An 18,160-nucleotide genomic window follows, 5' to 3' on the forward strand; every position below is an offset into this window, starting at 1 on the left:
ATGCTGCAGGTGCTCCAACGGCACACATTGGCAGTACCCATTACTGAGTGACGGGGTACCCAGTACCTGACAGGAGGGTCTCGCGCACTTTGACACGCTTCATTCGTGAAGAGAGAGATGAGGTACCCGACGCCGTGCCTGGACTAGGGGGAGTGGGCTGGGTTTCGTAAGCCGTGGTTGGCCAACAGACGGGGGGGGACTGAACAGGGGCAAGAGTGACATGGCGGAGGAGCGATGCTCAAGGTGATCGAGTGGGCACAAACATTGAAAGACACCAAGCACCAGACACGATTTGAAGCCGCAAAAAACCAGCACTTGAGCTTCTGTCGCCTGAATTCGCCGTTGATGCCGTTCTCATGGTTCTCGTTACGTTATTTCCAACGACCCATGAGTGTGGGTGCTTTTGCCTAAACTGGTCTCCTAGCAGTGCTATTAGCCCGCTGATACTCCGTACATGTTAGTTTAATGAACCCCTGGCAGGGGTGATGGTCCAGGTCCAGGTCCAGGTCCAAGACCAGGGGCATGCCGTGATGCTACTCTGTCCAGACCACGGACAATGTATGTACATACAATACGGAGCACGGAGCAATGAAGGCGCTGCCAGATGTCGAGCCTCTGAATTGCATAGTTCTACTCGGCATTATGCTGTATGGAATACAACCGAAGCGAGGTATCGAGTACGTACCTACTTAGATGGACGAACCGGAGGCTGATGCAAATACGCATGGTGTACGCGGCGCTCTTGGTAGCCAATGTCACAGGCCCGGGGATATATTAACGTTAGACATGGCCACGGCAAAGTGCAGTTCACCTGACAGTGTGACCATGGCCAATCGTAATCTCTTGCATCCAATTCAATAATGGTCCATATCCGGAAGGCAGTATGGTGTAGATGAAGTGGTGGACATGTCATGTCATTTCATTCACACACACTCACGCATGCACAAGCCACACTCTCTTACTCTCTTCTTCTTGAGCATCCGCCACACGGGATGTGGACATGATGGCATGTTGCCGGTATTACCCAAGTACTTCGCACCTTGGTATTTGGTAAATTGCAGACATCGCAAATTAATGCTACTCCTCCGTAAGGGGTACCAGGTATTTAAGTACTTAAGTAGGTTAGTCCTTAGAGGTACTTTGTCGAGAACCATGACGAGTGCCCGCGACATGGGGGTCATGGAGAGGAAACAAGCAATGGAGGCTGGTCTCGTTCCTGCTTCATCTGTAGCCCTTGCCTGCCGACGGCTTGACATTCAACCTGCCGAGTATTTTCTTTTCTCTCCTTTCCAAGTTCTTTGTTCTCTCTGCATCTTTACGCCGTTTTGCGTCAATCATTTAGGCATCCAACACGACATGTTCCCGCAGCAAGAATGTACTATTGCAAGCAAGCACTGGTGGACTCTTGTCTGCCAACCCTGGATAATAATACTTCGCATTGGGCTACCACACGCCCCTAAGTTCCGGCAGTGCAGTGGGCGACCATGGAATATTCCGCATCTCCATCAAGCCATTGTATGTACGTATCTTCTATGTACTACAAAGTGCATAGTCAATAATGCCCTTCTTCTTTTCCTTTCTTCTGGACATGATTCAAGCAGGCAGGGGGGAATGCATTGAAGAGGCAAATAAGGAGTGGTCCCCCAACACAGTCCAAGTGACTCCATTGTGCCAGCGGCCACGACAAGCACGATGAAGCGACACTGAAACAAACACTTGATTATTGCAAGAAGCAACACTCGACTGCCTTTTTAACAGACAAGGCCGCAGTGCCCCAATCGCTCCTACCCCATCACGGCGGGGGCTTTGTGATGTGCGAAATGAGGGTTAATGCACAACATGACTGTCGCTCATTCAATACGGGGTACAACCACTACGTATGTACTCCGTACGGAGTACACTGTTGCAACAATCAGGCCAAGATGAAGACAGAAGTGGGCTGGGGACATGGAAAAGCCTGTTCCAACTGCCGCTCGCTCACAGATGCAAATGATGCTAAGAGTACAGAGAAGTTAAATGCTGGACAAGCACAGAGCTAACAGTACCAACCAAGAGGCCGTGCTCTCATCTCTCGTGTCCTCGTGCCAAGTCAGCTTCGACCAGTTCCTAATCATTGGGGCAGCTTGTTTACCGTGCAGGCCTGGGCATGAAACGTCCGCCATCCACATCCCTTCTGTCATGGTCAGGACGGAGACTATTACTGTTTGACGTTTGCCCGCATTCCTCCATGCCCGTTCTCGCCTGTGCGATTACGTACCTCTCATCTCTCGCAGGTTTGTTTACCTGCCTTGAAACCGCAAAAGGGGTCCTTGAGCCCTGGCCGCAGCAGTGATTCGCATGTACTCCGTAATTAATCCTGATTCCCTTCCCGAATCTTGTGGCAGATCGGGCAACCTGTGGGGTCGACCATCAATGCAGCGTCACCCATTTTCTCAACTCGTGGACTTGTGACTGCATCAAAGCCTCAGAGGGCCAAGGCCGAGTCAGGGGTCCCTCCCGTTGTTAGTGTGGTATGGCCGGCATGCGGTCACATGGCTGGCATGTCATTGATGCGAAGGCAGACAGGCATAACCACATTGTACACCCGAAATAGGCCAAGCTCAGCCCGGCTAAAACAATTGACATGTTACATACAGTCAACACGCTGTCTCGTACTTACTGCCCTACGCTGCGACCGGCTTCGGTATCGGAACAAAGCGACAGCCCCTTCAGACCCCTCTTGTTCGGCCATTAGTGCAATACATCTGCTCCGTGGTTCATGCCTTGTTTTCAGGTTGACAAAGCCAGGTCAGGATCGAGCGTGGCGAGGCTGGCCAAGACTGGAGCAGGAAGAGAACACGACGGGACTCCCCCGCCAGCTTGTTCCAAGCCAGGCTTGAGCGAGGTCAACTGTGAAATACATACGGAGTACAGTCTCATGAAACGGCAGATTTCCTCTAACCACGCCAAGCAAACACGAGGCGAGCTGAGATGTCTGCTCCGGGCCCCGAGCTTGGCTGCATGCCCTGGCTGTCGTATCACTCATGGTCGTGTGCGGCTGTTACGCAGATGACAACCTGGGATACAAGATTTGGCAAATGCCCACGATACATCTAGGAAAAGGTATTTGTTCAACCCGGCATACTATATTCCACGTCCAGGAAACTTTTTTATAAACTGCAAAAAATAAGTTGCATGGTACTGTTCTTCACCTTATGAGACTGGCTTCCCAACAACCAGCTAACCATCAACACCAGCTCAAGAGTATTCGAGTACCATTTAATTAATTGCATTGTTGCAAACATGAATTGTTCTGCGGCACAACTTCCCGCGAAACTAGTTAAAAAAGGCCTACACCAGTAGGTGCCAATTCTAACCAACACTCATACGGTGCCTCCCGGCCCAGACAGCTTAACTCACAACACTATGGCCAGCCACGCTTTCCGATCCCATCCTCCCCGTCCTCTTCATCATCATCATGGAACTCCACACATTACCTCACACAAGGCCTACGCCGCAGCCAACATCGTCTCCTTCCTGTTATTGTGATAAGCAGGAGATGTCTCCTCCACATTCGCCTCTTACCAGATTCAACAATTCCCCCTATTGCTAGGATCTGTTTACGAGTCGTCCAGCCGCTGGGCCAAGGAGGGTCAATACCTACGCACAAATGGACAGGATCTTCTATATCCATTGCCCCCATGATCCTGTCCATGATACTGCGCATGCCTAGATCATCAATATCATCCACCCCTGCGACGAGTCATCTTCAATATCCGCAGAGTCGTCCCCGCTGAGACGCATGCGAAGTTCAGCATGAACCGAATTGTCAGAACTCGCGTTGGATAGCAGATCCTCCTGGCTGATCGTCCATACCATAGAGCCATAGGTGAAGTGTGTTGTGTCCCATCGAAGTGGATACGCCGCCGGATTCCAAGTATCAAGGTGATCTATCACACATTAGAGAGAGTGAGGACTAGCGAGAGGTAAGTACTAGATGAAAATACTGTCAGAATGAGGAACTATGACTTCTGGCCCTCAACGTCGCTACTGTCAAGCCGTGATTCCCCCGAACGTCACAATCTTCGCATCCCACTCAGAAACGGCACACATCTTCGTTTATTTAGCTCTTTGGGGCCCCTGGGGCATCTGCTCCCTGATCATGTTGTTATCAAATGTTGTCAGAATTGGCATGACGCCGCAGTCGATTATGGCCCAGTTTTGATGGGGGCTAGAGCCACGGAAAGCAGTCTAGTGGTGATTCAGGGACTAAGTCGGGCACTCTGTTCCTTTCTTGACAGTTATTTTGTCGTTTACGAGCGAGGACTGACAAGGCGAGTCTGAGCTTGTATGTTGTAGTAGATGATGGTGAACCGGGCCGAGTACGAAACCGTCGTGTAAAAGGCGACGCCGATGATTCAATTTCAAACCGTAGAGGGACATCAGAAAACATGTGACGTAGTTCAGGGTAATCAATCCATAAATTAAAAGCGTCTACAGTACATTCATATCATAACACCATCATTCGAATCGAAAATGAATTTTTACCTGGTAAGCCCATTTAGCTTCCAACTCGGCCACCTTGGCCAAAATCCGCTTTCGTCCAACCCCCCTTTCCACCATTGTGCCCTCCCAAGGCGGTCTGCGAAGCTGTAGAAGAGCAGGAGAGCACACGACGTGCTGATATCAGGACGCCACGGGAATTGGGCGACTGCGCACCTTTAACGATGAACGAGCTAACGCTGCGCGAATAGAGTCGAGTCAAGAACTGGTTGGAAGTCTCCTAGGTAGAGAGTAGGTGGGGAGAAAGAAACATTGAAGGCAGAAAAAAAAAGTGAGTTGACATGTGGGATACCGCTCGTCACAAGCGCACGCTCGCAGCCATATATGTCAAGTGTCAACTACCTATCTAGGTACTTAGTAGGTAGGTCTAAGTAGCTAGTTGCCTGGTACTTCATGGCCCCCAGCTTCGGCCGTAGAACTACACTGGAACTGATGATAATAATACTATCAGATTTCACTGTACTCCGTACAAGTGGCAACAATTTTCAAGTCAGGACTGGACAAGGGACGAGGAGCCAACGGCGGAAATATAATTCTCCGCCAATATATCTACAAATTACTTCATACATCATCTGAGACAAGAATTCGATATAATTGCACTCCAATCGCCAAACTATCCTATCAAAGCATCAATGTATGGAAATGTTAAATAAAAAAAAAGTTGCCCAGTCCCGCCAACAGAAAATACAGAGTAACAACAGGTAGCACCGCAGATCCCCTCTTCGAAAAAACCAGTGTCCGAAATAGCGTAGCCGGAAGCTTACTTATCCAGCCCTATAACAATGTAGCAAAGCCATGTCTGAAACAGTATAGCCCACTGCCATCACGGCTTGTGTCGGCCAAATGATTCCGCGAGCACAATATATCTGCTAGAGCACCATAGCCAAAACGTTCTGTCTTCCAAATATGAGATACTTCATTTCGCTGCCTTGACATATACTCGGGCTCTCGCACTCTGTTGCTCCTTGATCCAGCAGCTATGCCACAGCCAATGCTATTTCTTTCGCCTCTGTTCGCTGGTGTCTAAATTTCAAGGCCAGCCAAAGGCCTTTTTCATCTTCTGGCCATGTAACAATATACGAAGGCCAAGGCCGCATCATTTCATGAAGTGAGGTATATGAGTGTTTCTTTCCCTCTCTCTTCAATTTCATCCTTTGTCTTTATTTATTCGCGGCATGGGGTATCCTTAAAGGATTAGACATTTGTGAGATTTCTTTTTGGGCATCGGCGGTTCTAAGGCGGCGACGATTGCCTAAAATTGGAAAAGTCAGCAACCTATCTCATTTAGAGACGCAGGGATAGAATAGAGAAGGCGTGGTTTCATGCCATGTGCCCCCTCCGTGGCCAACCTACCTCATCAAACACATCCTTCAGCTTGAATTGCGTAAGCGCACTGCATTCGACATACTTGACAGCGTGCAGCTCCTTAGCCATGCGCTCGCCGTCTTCTCTCCTAACAGGCGTCATCTTCTGCTTCATGAGCTTCTCTTTAACGCTGGGATCGTCTCTTAAGTCGACCTGAGTGCCAACAATGAGGCAAGGAACACCAGGACAGTGGTGATGGACCTCGGGAAACCATTTTTCGCGGACGTTTTCAAATGAAGCAGGCGACGTAACGCTAAAGCAGACGAGAAAGACGTCGGTCTGAGGGTATGAGAGAGGTCGTAGTCTGTCGTAATCCTCTTGACCGGCGGTATCGAATAGGCCGAGGGTATAGGGTTCGTCGCCGATCCTATGGCGCGATCAAGTTAGAATTTGTGGGCATCATGCTTGTGTCCTTTGCCTTGTCGCGGAAGCTGGCCACGGCACCCACGAAACACATGCAAAGGCCGATCTATGCTGGTTCTCGCGCCCGAGCCTCAGCAGCATAGGGCACGGAGATGTGCATCTGGCTCGACGCGTTTCCCGGGGATAACGAGTGGGTTTGAAGGCCATGGCGAAGGCGAAGGCGAAAAAAAAAAACAGCTACTCCACTCACATTACCGTAACGGCATAGTTATCAAAGACCGTCGGAACATATTCGGAGGGGAATTTGTTGGTGGTGTAGCTGATGAGAAGGCACGTCTTGCCAACAGCACCGTCGCCGACGACAACGCATCTAAAAAACAATTGCACGAGCGGTTAGCCAGAGTCTGATGCATGATGCATGGTGGAGCACGGCCGCATGTGGACAGAAAGGAAACTAGTATTAGCACGGCACAGGCCACTTGCTTCGGCCTCGAGGAGATCAGCACCCTCAGCGTCGGGGACGAAGGAAGCAAGCGTGGTGAGGTACTATTTCGGTGATGCAAAGGGTGCAATAAATAGTAGGGGGCGTTGAGGATGCGGCGATGGAGATGGCGCGGGTGCTCTAGTAGAGAGAAACGGGCATCGGGCAACAGATAAGAGGTAACAGGCAACGACGCTGTGGAGGGCGTAAAAAGTGAAGAATGCGGCGGCATGGATGCAGCATTGAGGCAGCAGGATAAGGATGGCGACCGACATACTTGATGGTTGCGACGACGGCCATGGTTGTGGTGCAGCGCTTTCGCAGCAAACAGCTCGTGAAGAAAAGATGAGAGGCGAGAGATGGTCGGGTCGAGTCGAGGCGAGGCGAGTCGAGGCGAGGTGAGTCGGGATGAGGATGAGGTTGGGAGATGGAGGCGCAAAAGGCCAAAAAGTCGCAGCGCGGGCTCTTTTTGACTTGACGTTGGGTAATGAGGAACAAGCTTCAGACACGGTGAGCACTTGAGGACGGAGGAGCCCTTGAGAAGCCCTTTTGGGGAGCAGAGAAGTTGAGCCAAGCGCTCGGGGGGTGCAGGACGAGTGCAGGAGCGCACGAGTACGGGAGTACACGAGTATTACAGGAGCACAAGAGTGCAGGCTTCCTAGGAAGGAGGGGCCCGTCATCGTGTGGCAGGTGCGGTCGAGAGGAGCCAGTGGGCCAGCGGGCGAATGACAAGGGGACGGTCAAGTGGTCAAGAGTCAAGACAAGCACGAACAGCTCGACATTGAGGTGCTCAAGCTCCTTGTCGAGTTCGGGACGCAAGCACGTACATACCATCAACGGCCTAGGTACGGAGTACCTGGGTAAGTAGCACTCGCCGTGTACACGAGCAAGTGACCTGGGTGCAGAATGGCCCAAGGACACCAGGTTGACTGCTCACTTCACCCGACCAAGGCCATGCGGAAGACCTCAAAAGTAAAGACTCTGGGACCAATCGAAACGCACCCAGACTGGATTGGTGCAGCACAAACGTCCTGGTGCAGCAGCACAATCCACCAACTCGACCAGCTGTGCCCCAGATTGGCAGAAAACAGACTTCCACTCTCCTCCTTCAAAGGACATCTGCACCCAGAGCGTACATACGCACGTAGATGAGAGTGAGCAAACAAAACCTGGACTTGAACCCGACTCGACACCATGGCGCATTTGAATGCAAGCACTGCACAAACCCGCTTTAACCTTCCCGATTCAACCTGCTTCCTTGGAGGCCTTTGCCTCTTCCGCCGCTCTGCGCCCGAACCGTGCTTGGCGTTCCATCTTGTATTGTGTCGTAATATGTATACGGAGTATGGCGCACCACGTAATAGTACTCCGTACGGCAGTCTATTCCCCAGACCTTGTCGCGCCCGGGCTGTACGTAGTAGTATGTACATGTGTAGAATTGTCTTTTAGGCGTCTTGTCTGGAAAATTGCCCAGGGTGCTATGTCACAACCCATGCCGTCATCGAGACAGAGACCCCAGCAGCCCAAAATGTGCCAGGCAGTGTTTGACGCTACTCTGTTCTCGTCCCGTGAAACCAAGGCGGCTCTTACACACTCTCTCACCTCTTACAGTACTCGGTCCCATATACGCCACAGAATACAATAAGTGTTCCTAGCCTCCCCTGCGCCGTCCAAACATTCTGATTCTTTGTCTCCCTGGTACGCATCGAGTACACCGAGTTTTATAACGTCGACATAATTTGCTAGTAAGGCTTTGTGGCATTGTATGCCTGTGTGGAGTATCCAGTGGCTGCGGCTGTGCTGTGCGGTGCTGTGAGCTTGTGAGCCTTCTGTATCAACTCCTCAGTCCTCGTACTTACCTCGGTCCCTGACGCTTGTGATTGTGGCTGCGGTATATATCATGTTTGTCTCAGCTTATTATTATTGCCTACTCTGTGCTTGTGTATTGTGCAACCGAACAGCGACGTTGATCAACAAAGGTCTTTGAACACCGGCGTGAGCCATGATTGTGCCGCGAGGTGTCGCCTTGATGCCTCTTTGCTTCAGTATGCGTGTTCTCGTGGCCACGAGGCCCGGTCGGTCGAACGATTTCCTAAGCTCCCCATTCTTTGCTCAAACTGACAATGGGGTGTCTTTCGGGTGAGAGGCGAGCGGGGCAGCTGCAAGTGCTCTGGAAAGCGCCGAGGGTGTCTGATGTGCTGTTTGGCGTTGCGAACCGACCAACGGTCTGCGTACGAACCCGTCCTTCTCTTGACCTCAACGGTCATTGGGCTAGTAACAGCGTAGGAGTGGTGTGGTGGACTGGCAAAGATCTGACAGGCCTCGGGCCGGTGCAACGTTCAAGCCATTTGGGAAGATTGAGGTGCTGTGACGTAGAAGTTGCTCGCTTGCAGCTTGCGGGCTCTCGCGCGAACCAAATAGGCCAAGACGACCGAGTCCATGAAGCTCTTTGGCTCTTTGGCCGTTGATGGCTTGGCTGCATGGTGTGTGATGTACGACGCTGCGCTATGTTTAAACGGGAGGCGCGAGGACATGAAGGGCCATGAGACATGCAGGACTTTCTAGTAGTACTTTGTTTACGCAGTACAGAGTGTCGAGTACAAATTCGCCTTTATTCGCCTTTCGAGATCACAGCACGATGAGGCGAGTACAATGCAGTCAGTGCATATGCGGGACTATCTGTCTGGCGCGGAAGGAGCGCCCCATGCCAGACGCCAGTCAAAACGTGCTCAGGCGGTCACGTCAAATCTGAAAGGTAATCCCTCTCGATCGAGTATTCATCGTTACGTCGTAATGTCATCCATCTTGTATTTGGTCGAATACCGAGTAAGCCGCAGTGGCAGTCGTCTCGACCCCAACATGGCAATTCCGATACGGAAATCAATACGGAGTAGTGTTGATTTACCAACGCCGGTCAGAGTTCAACTGGGTCTCGTCATGAAGAGTCTTCCTGAATGCAAATGCAGGCGGGCGCACTGAGGAGGACCTAGGTAGCCAACACGGATCAATTGATGGCTTTCGCCAAAGCATCTGACTTCGTCACCCGCCCGACAGCGCCAATCAGAGGGCGTACTGCCCAGTTTCGCCAAACACAATTTCCTGTTTCCAAGATTCAGTTGGCTAAAAACCGTTTGAACAAAAGGGAGATCTGCACTCAAAATTCGTACCCTCCCTCGGTGGGCCAGGGGTAGTGCCAACCTTGCAACTACAGGGTATATTTGACATGGAGTCCCAGAGCCACGTTTCCATCACTGGCGTTCCTTCCGCAGGCCGTGGAGAGAAGATACCCCAGAAAACGCTCAGGCTTTGAGGGACTCAAACAGCCGTGGCGACTGGGATTCCTCGTTCATCAATTTTGTTTCTTGTGACAAAGCCCTCACTCACTGTCATACACAATGCATGTTTGCAAGAGTCCCATGTCTGATTGGGTTAGTATTGTCGTGGGAGGATGCAGGGAGACTGAGACCCTCGCATGCTACCTCCATCTCGCGCACCACGTACTTGGTACGGAGTATGTACTATCGCATGATGTGATAGATTGACAAAGGCTTGGCGATGTATATATGCGTATGTATATCTTGCAGGAGATTGGATGCTCTCTTGAATAATTTTCGCATGTGAAAAGTTTTGACGACCGCAGCGGACATATCGATGAAGCGGTCCCTGCCCACTGACCGTTCCAAGTTGTTCGGCTTGCTTATATTGTATCAAGCATAGCGAGGTAGAAGAGATCAAGTCCATGCCATAGCCGGGACTCACCATTCTCATACTTGACGCTACGCGTGATATGCGACAGGGCTACAGGCCGCATCGTCAAGGGTGATATCCACCGGGCCGAGACCGTGCTTCAAAAAGATTTGCTGCGCGAGGCAGGCATCCGTCGGCGCAAGAACAAGAAGAGGCGGTTGAAATTAAACGCTAGATCGACTCGTTCGAGGACCCGTCTCGGAAGGTTGCAGCTGGACAGGAAGACATGGATACAAGGCCGCATGCCATCCTATACCTTGCCAACGGTCCTTCATTAAACAATCATGCCCTGGCCAATGCTTTCGTCGCAAAAGAAAGCTGTTGCATAAGCACCTCTGGCCATTTTGCACGTGGCAGGCAGGACATTATAAAGGTGAAGGTGGCAAAGCAGCGAAGAGAGTGCCCTAGGATCCGGGATTGTTCTGCGTCAAATGCCTTAGCGTCAGCATTCTCAAACTGCGTATGATTCTTTACATGAATGGCGTAGCATGGGAACTTTGACTCCTGGTGCACCCATATTCCTTTTTACAAGATGCATCTGAAGTCATGTCGTACAACTCTGGGGCTGCAACGAACGCATGTCCCGGCCCATATCGTTCGATTCTCACTTGAAATCTTTTCCTCAAGACCAGCATGAATTCTGTAACCGGGTGATAAGCGGGTGATGAGTGGTCCCTGACTGGCTCGGGGGTAGGGACCGGATGACAGGATAATGGCTGCCAGAGATTCTCATGGCATAGGGGAACGGGGAGTAGTAGTAATATCCTACTCTGTCGAAAGTAACCATGTGTAACCGAGACGCTTTGTCAGACTCTGGCTCTTTGTCAGCAACAACCTCCCAGCGGCAACGAAGACGGAAGGGTCTGCATTCCAAATAGCAGGTTTTGCAAACGTACTCCTCTAAATATCTCGGCAGACGCATTCTGCTTCTCGGAAAATGGAACCTCAACTAAAACTAGCCCTCGTGGTGCCGAATAACCGATCACGCAAGACACTATCCTTCCACTCGAAGGCTGAAGTCATGATATGTCGGTGTGACATTGGCTGTATACTGTCTCCCAGCATTTGCTTGCCCGCAGACGGCCTAGATCATTTCTCTAGCACCGCATGACATGTTTTCTGACGACGAAATGTAGGAGGTCTGACCACCATTCACGATGCTACTCAATCTGCCACGTAGTTGGTGTCCGGCCCATATAAACGATCTGCCTCTGGATCTAGCGCCTTTGAGGCGGCACACAAAGTGCCGTGGCGATTCGGCAACCCGGAGCCCGGGGTATTGACATCTTACACAATCAGACGTGGCTGGGGACATGCCGGGCATGTGTCCATGGCTTTGGTCCACGTACGCGCACGACGTCGAGCTAGAGATGAAGCTTAAAGAATGCCGTCTTTCCGAACAGGTCTTTGTAAAGAGTGCAAAAGATTATAAAGGGAGGACAACGGAGCTAGGCAAGAAGGGGCAAGGAGACCCAAGTCGGGTTTTTGCATACAGTTCTTCAAATCCGGTTTAGGAAGTTGGCTGAAGTCAATCCTGTGGTGATGCCTTCCTTCCCTTCGTCCCCTTTCCCGACGACTTCACCGTGACGAGAATTGAGCAATGTCTTCTCCTTTGAAAATCAGCCACGGACGACAGACCGTCACATTCGCTCCTGACGCCTACGTACTTGCAGTATCCACCAAGCTCCGTAGCGTTACATGGTCTCTCTCGGGAGGTTGCGCACTGGCTGAACATGTATATACTTTCCATCTCAAGCGTTGCGGTCCGGAAAGACGGCACCAAACAGAAACAAAGCGTCAACAAACTGTCCATCACTTTGACTGCAATTGGGGCTCCTGACGGCATTGCGCAATCCAAGTCAGACAGGAATAAGCATTCGGACGCCCGCAGACCGATCTTCCTTGGGACGGCCGTGAGCCCCCTTTACGTACAACGGCACCCACACAGACCCAGACGTTCTGCAGCTCCGAACCCGTCTTTGAGGCTCCTCCTCCGCTGCCGAATCTCTCAAACAGCTCCGTGTTTGGTAGTCGAAGTTGTGTGCTGATCCATCATGTAGTTTGCACCAAAACGTGGTTTCGGGACCCGCGGAGTTATATAACCGAAGGAAACCTATTTGGCTTATACTATACAACCGTCGCCCGTTAGCCGTACGTAATCCATCGCTGTGGCATGATACTATTAATACGCGAGGCCGTCTCTCTTTCTTTGTATTGCTGTTCTGGGGGGTCCATCCCAGCTTCTTTACCCTTTTTTCTTTTCAAGACTCGTTTATAGATCCAGACCTTTACAAGCATACTCGAGACCATTAATTGCCGATTACGCCAAAAAGTAAAACAAAAAAGATTATCCCTAGAATGGGCAAGATTTATTCTTACCTTGAAGTTTCTTATATGATATATTTTGTTTAAATTGAGAAATCAAAAGATATACCACCTCAAAATGACGATACCGAGAGTTTGGGACATGATAACAAGAAGGGGTAAACGGCCTTGGCTCTTGGAAGTGCGCTCATCCGTGACTTTTATTCTTTTGATGGTGGCAACTGCTGTTTTTACTGTGCGTATTGTTTGGGAAAAAGTCCGAATATGCAAGTTGGTGCTAAAGTGTGATCCTAGGATATCTTTCCCTATGCCGTCATCGTGCCTGTACTACCATATGAGTTGGAGTCACGGGCTGGTGTTCGTAAAAGTAAAGGTAAGGGAGGATTTCTTCAGGTAGCCACTCAAAAAAATAATTCGCACATGCTAAGCGGTCACAGTGCAATTTTGGATCTCCATTTCGCTGGCGGCCTTTGGTATAGCCGTCTTCATTTCCGCACGTGAGTGAATCCTTTGTAAACACAAAGATGCCGCATCATAACACACTTGAGAAATCTATCAACTGACACAAGTAAAGCCGTCTGGGGTATTCTCGCCGATAGAACAAAGAACCGACGAGCTCCGATGCTCGTTGGGCTTGCCATCCTTACCGCCGCTACGTTTCTCCTTTGCTTCATGAAAAACGTCGCCATGTTGATGCTCGGCCGAATGTTGCAAGGCATGACTAGTGCTCTGACGTGGTCAGTTGGCCTAGCTCTTGTCGTCGATACAGTGCCCACGGAACGAATAGGCTGGGCTATGGGATGGGTGGGCATCGCCCTAGCCTTGGGCACGATGAGCTCACCTTTACTAGGAGGCGTTGTTTTCGCAAAGAGTGGCTATTATCAAGTATGGGCAATGTGCTTTGCTTTGGTTGGCGTTGATGTTGCCTTTCGTCTCTTGGTGATTGAGAAGAAGAATGCGGCGAAATGGCTACAACAAGCGGAAACGATGCAATCCGAAATCACCCACGTACCAAGCCGCAGCACGTCCTCAAAGGCAGATGATGCAGAGGAGACGTTGCAAAGCCAGCCATACGACGACGAAAACCTCTGTGGTGAAAAGCAACCCGGCCAGCTGACCGTCAAGGAGATGTTCGGACTGTTTACCAGCCCGAGACTTCTTGCTGCACTTTGGGGAACTGTGGCAGAAGCTGCTGTATTAGCGGCATTTGACAGCACCCTTCCGATTTTCGTCAAGGCGACATTCCGATGGGATTCTGTAGGAGCAGGGCTCATATTTCTTCCGTTGGTCTTTCCTACATGTCTTGGCCCTGTCGTAGGGCACCTCTGCGATCGATACGGCCCCCGGTGGCTGTCTGCGTTTGGATTCATGACATATACTCCTTTCCTCGTTTGCCTTCGATTCGTGACAGACAATACTACGGCACATAAAGTCATGCTGTGCGGTCTCCTAGCGGGGGTTGGTATTGGGGTCGCCTTCACATTTGGCCCCGTCACGGCTGAAATTACATATGCCATCGAAGGGCGATACAAAGATCGGGGAGCGAAACCCATCGCTCTGGGCTATGCATTGTACAATATTGCATTTTCTGCAGGAGTTATGATAGGGCCTCTGCTGGGCGGGTTTGTAAATGAAATTGCGGGATTCGGAACTGTGGGGTGGAGTTTGGCAATCATCTCGGGCATCACGTCGATGTTGTGTGCGACCTTCATCGGAGGGCCGCCGTTGTGGAAGAAGATGAACCAGCGCGCCACAGAGGAAGATACCTTGTCATGAACTGTTAGAATCTACTTTGTAGACTGGAGCATGAATAACGAAGTATGTTTTAATGTATGCCAAGATGAGTGTGTGTGCAAGGCGGGGGGGGCTTGAAGTCGGGAGCGGCAGGCTGACCAGGCCCACTTGAGCTTCGGAACGTGGACTTTGACTTTGGATGCCTCAACCCGACCCTGTTGTGCTTGCGCCATCACCCGTGCAAGACACTATTGAGCCCAACAGGCTAATTCTTGAAGGCAAAATCCAGAGCGAGGACTATCGTGCAAGTCGAGTAGCCTCATATCACCTCTCATCACCCCTCTCAGCCGCACCCGACCTTGAATCACGTCGCCGCTCGGGCTAAAACCCGCCATGTCTTTGGACCAAGACCAAGACCGCGTCGACCAGCTTCTAGAGCGTTATCTCACCTTGCTAGACGAATACACAACCCTGCGCAAGCATCTCTCCGGTCTCCAGTCAGACGTATATCACAACATCGCTAGGGCCAACTTTTCCGGCGAACGTGGCCTGAGATATGGCCAGGATCACTACGATGAGAGAATGAGAGCCAGCCGACGGGTTGGCATAACCAACGTCGAAAACGGGGTTCCCAGATTCACTGTGACGACAACTTCCCAGGACAAGTCCACCTTTGTAGAGGCGGAAGGGGACGAGCACGAAAACAAAACCGCGGAGAAAGCTCATGACGCGTCTGGAGATGGCGAATCCGCCAGGTCGCCGGGTACACTGGGAGAAAAGGACGGCAAAGAGGAGACGAAGAGCAAGAAGATGTGCGATCCTCTTCGTTGGTTTGGCATTCTGACGCCCATGCCGCTGCGGGCTGCTCAGCGCCATTCCATCAGGGCTGTCGAGGACGTCGTCCCGCGCCTGGTGTCTGTCAATGCGGAGATGCAGCATGTTGAGATCGAAGTGAGGAGGGCGCGGAAGAAGAGGGCCAAGGCAGAGGCTGCGCGGAGCAAGGGCAGGGCTGCAGAGGCGGCTACTACGTTGGGCCAACAAGTTGGGGCTGCTTAATACACGGCGCTCTCGATACGAACCCAAATGGCCTTGTCGGACGGGTTGTAAAAATTTCGACTAGGTGTTCTGGTTTGACTACCTACCGGGTTCCTAGCGTCACCCCATCCAATGTATCTACAACGTCTTCCATCGCCTCGGCCAACTCGTCGTCCTTGCCGATTTTCCGCCTCAACTCAGCGGCGTTTCCCTGAACCGCAGTAATAGACTGTCTGTATCTGCTGCGCATGCCCTCGCTCGCACTAACCAACAAGGTACAGCATAGTTGCAAAACAGCAACCTGCAACTCCTGTGCTAGCGGGGAGACGCTCTGCGTGGGCACATCCCATGCTGCCACAGCGGTGATGAGATCCATCCACTCCTCTGACGTACCTGACGACTCTTCCTCGGCTACCGAGAGTAAAATCCGCACGATTTCAATGCCCCTCGAGGCGTTTGCACGGTCAATCTCTTTGGAGCTTTGAAGAAGACTAATGAGGTCTTTGCTCAGAATCCTCCACCCGTCGTTGTGGAGGAACAACTGGCGCCCTTGCGGGAGGGTGACCAAGGCTTCCATGCCCACCAGTATAGCGGCTCGGAAGTCTAGCTTCTCTGAGGAACTGCTCTGATAAAGCTCCATTAGCATGTCGGTCAAACCTGTTGCTTCCTTTCGCAGCGTCTCGTTCTCGTCCTCCCTTAGCCAGAGCGCTAGCGCCCTCACCGCCGACAAAATCAATGGATCCTCATCGGCTGTATTTACCATGGAGTCCCATGCCAATGTTCGATGCGAGCCGGATGCTGTTTCGGCATTGGAAGCTCTCGCATCGGGGTGCAGGCCCATTGCTCCGGCAAATGTGGCATCCCACCTGTCACGGAGGTACTCTACTGTCACAGACATGGTTTCTGAAATGCCTTTACGCAGCTTTAACAGACTGTCTGGAGACATGATGAGCGTGTCGAGGGACTCGTCTTCGAGACATCGGACAAGATGTCCGATGAAGATGGAAATAACGTCAAAGGCGGACGCTAGTCGACGGGAGAGTTTGGCGTACTCGGGACTGTTTAGTTGTTCGAGGAGTGTTGGCGCAGATGATCGGATGTCTATAAGCATGAGATTTATCAAGAGGTACCCGAATGGTTTGTCGTCCTTTGTGTTTTCGGCGAAGAGTAGCTTTGGTGTTGACTGTGGGTAGGCCTGTAGAAGGGATGCGGCGGCGTTGGTGTAGGCTGATCTGGCGGCCGTGTTGGGACGACTGGTGACGAGGGTTTGGATGAAGCCGACGGCTGTTTTTAGCCATCCAGGTTCATGGGGGAGGACCTGTCATCATGGTTAGTTGCGTATTCTCTGGGAATAGATTCGGAAGGACGAGGTGGCGTACAGTTGGGTCAGCCTGTCTAAAAAAAGTTCCCAGGAATTCGAGTAGGGTAACACCATCCGTGCCCGAGAATGAAGACACGAGCGATTGGATCGTATCAACAATTTGGTTGATCAACACGTGCTTCTCTACAACGATGGCCATGCCATTCAGCCACGCGAAGCAAAAGATATCCATAACAACGGCATGTGTTGGGGCAATCTCGCTTAGGGCGCTGACATCGCCTGTGTCAATGAAGGCTTTTGCGCCGGCTGGCGTGCTGACGAGCGTGTGAAGAAGTTGTAATAGCAAGGCCGTTGTCTCGTCAGAACTGTATTCTGTTAGCAAGCCTGCATATTTACAAATAAGTGAAAAGGAAAGGAATCTATCTAGGGTCTATGACATGCCTGTACAATACAGCTCCCACGAGTCCAGGTATTCTCTCCGTGAACTTATCCTCGCTCCTCGCCGACTCGGGCAGTAGCGCAGCAAATGTGTGGATGACGGACACAACGAGGTCCAACATCTCCTTGCTATTTTCACCCGAGGGCTTGGACCCTGTTTTTATGAGTCTGTCCAGAAACCGGGGGGATATGCTGTCCCATAGGGCCTTGACGACTTGCTCATCCTGCCGGAGGTTAGGCGTGTTGTCGAGGACAGACTTGAGGAGAGCCAGGCCGACGAAGCGCTGGGTGTCGTCCTTGGACCTGAGAAATGCTTGGATTTGGGAGATTGTGGGGGTTTGACTATTCGGAGAGTCTGCTTGTGAGGATGGGAAGGATTGGCGGGATTGGGCGGCTGATTGATGATCCATGTTGATTTGATGAAGTTGATGTTCAAAGTCTTCTTCTCAAGTCCGATATGGGTGAGCAGGATCTCATGGAGGCTGCTTCTGCCGCGGCTGGATTTTCGGGTCCGAAAAGGTGTTGCATATGGTGTCGTATGTATTCAGGAATTCGAGCAAACAGTCATTTTGTATCTGCAATGTAAATCAAACCATGGTTGTTATACTGGAAGTCGATGTTTGACGTGGTGATGAAGGATATGTTGCAAGAAAACCCACGACAAGCACCCAATCAGCGTGGGTTGACGTCGTGTTGATGTCAAGTCTGGTGTAAATTGCCAGGCTGCATGTGGGCCCAACCAGCCGCCTCATGTCCATGTCAGTGGATCTTTCGCTGTTAATCGCGCCCGCTATTTGGGTCGGTGGCGG

At 51.3% G+C, this 18,160-nt stretch overlaps 4 protein-coding genes across 4 annotated transcripts; 2 read left to right on the forward strand and 2 right to left on the reverse strand.

Annotated features, from left to right (window-relative positions):
• Window positions 1-5,728: 5,728 nt before the first annotated feature.
• Window positions 5,729-7,051, reverse strand: MAA_03565 (Small GTPase superfamily, Rho type; the record flags this gene model as incomplete). The annotated part of the gene is made up of 4 exons (XM_007821563.2): window positions 5,729-5,794; window positions 5,896-6,274; window positions 6,521-6,640; window positions 7,029-7,051. The coding sequence occupies 4 exons, from the start codon at window positions 7,049-7,051 to the stop codon at window positions 5,729-5,731; spliced, it is 588 nt and encodes a 195-aa protein (XP_007819754.2).
• Window positions 7,052-12,941: 5,890 nt separating this feature from the next.
• MAA_03564 (Major facilitator superfamily domain, general substrate transporter) lies at window positions 12,942-14,599 on the forward strand (the record flags this gene model as incomplete). Its single annotated transcript, XM_007821562.2, has 4 exons — window positions 12,942-13,058; window positions 13,118-13,196; window positions 13,261-13,320; window positions 13,398-14,599. The coding sequence occupies 4 exons, from the start codon at window positions 12,942-12,944 to the stop codon at window positions 14,597-14,599; spliced, it is 1,458 nt and encodes a 485-aa protein (XP_007819753.2).
• Window positions 14,600-14,950: 351 nt separating this feature from the next.
• On the forward strand, window positions 14,951-15,613 carry MAA_03563 (uncharacterized protein; the record flags this gene model as incomplete). The annotated part of the gene is made up of 1 exon (XM_007821561.1): window positions 14,951-15,613. One exon carries the CDS (start codon window positions 14,951-14,953, stop codon window positions 15,611-15,613), a length of 663 nt encoding a protein of 220 aa, XP_007819752.1.
• Window positions 15,614-15,695: 82 nt separating this feature from the next.
• On the reverse strand, window positions 15,696-17,761 carry MAA_03562 (DUF1941-domain-containing protein; the record flags this gene model as incomplete). The annotated part of the gene is made up of 3 exons (XM_007821560.1): window positions 15,696-16,910; window positions 16,972-17,278; window positions 17,361-17,761. 3 exons carry the CDS (start codon window positions 17,759-17,761, stop codon window positions 15,696-15,698), a joined length of 1,923 nt encoding a protein of 640 aa, XP_007819751.1.
• Window positions 17,762-18,160: the final 399 nt, after the last annotated feature.

The sequence above is a fragment of the Metarhizium robertsii genome (assembly GCF_000187425.2).
Source record: "Metarhizium robertsii ARSEF 23 chromosome Unknown MAA_Scf_3, whole genome shotgun sequence".
NCBI lineage: Eukaryota > Fungi > Ascomycota > Sordariomycetes > Hypocreales > Clavicipitaceae > Metarhizium > Metarhizium robertsii.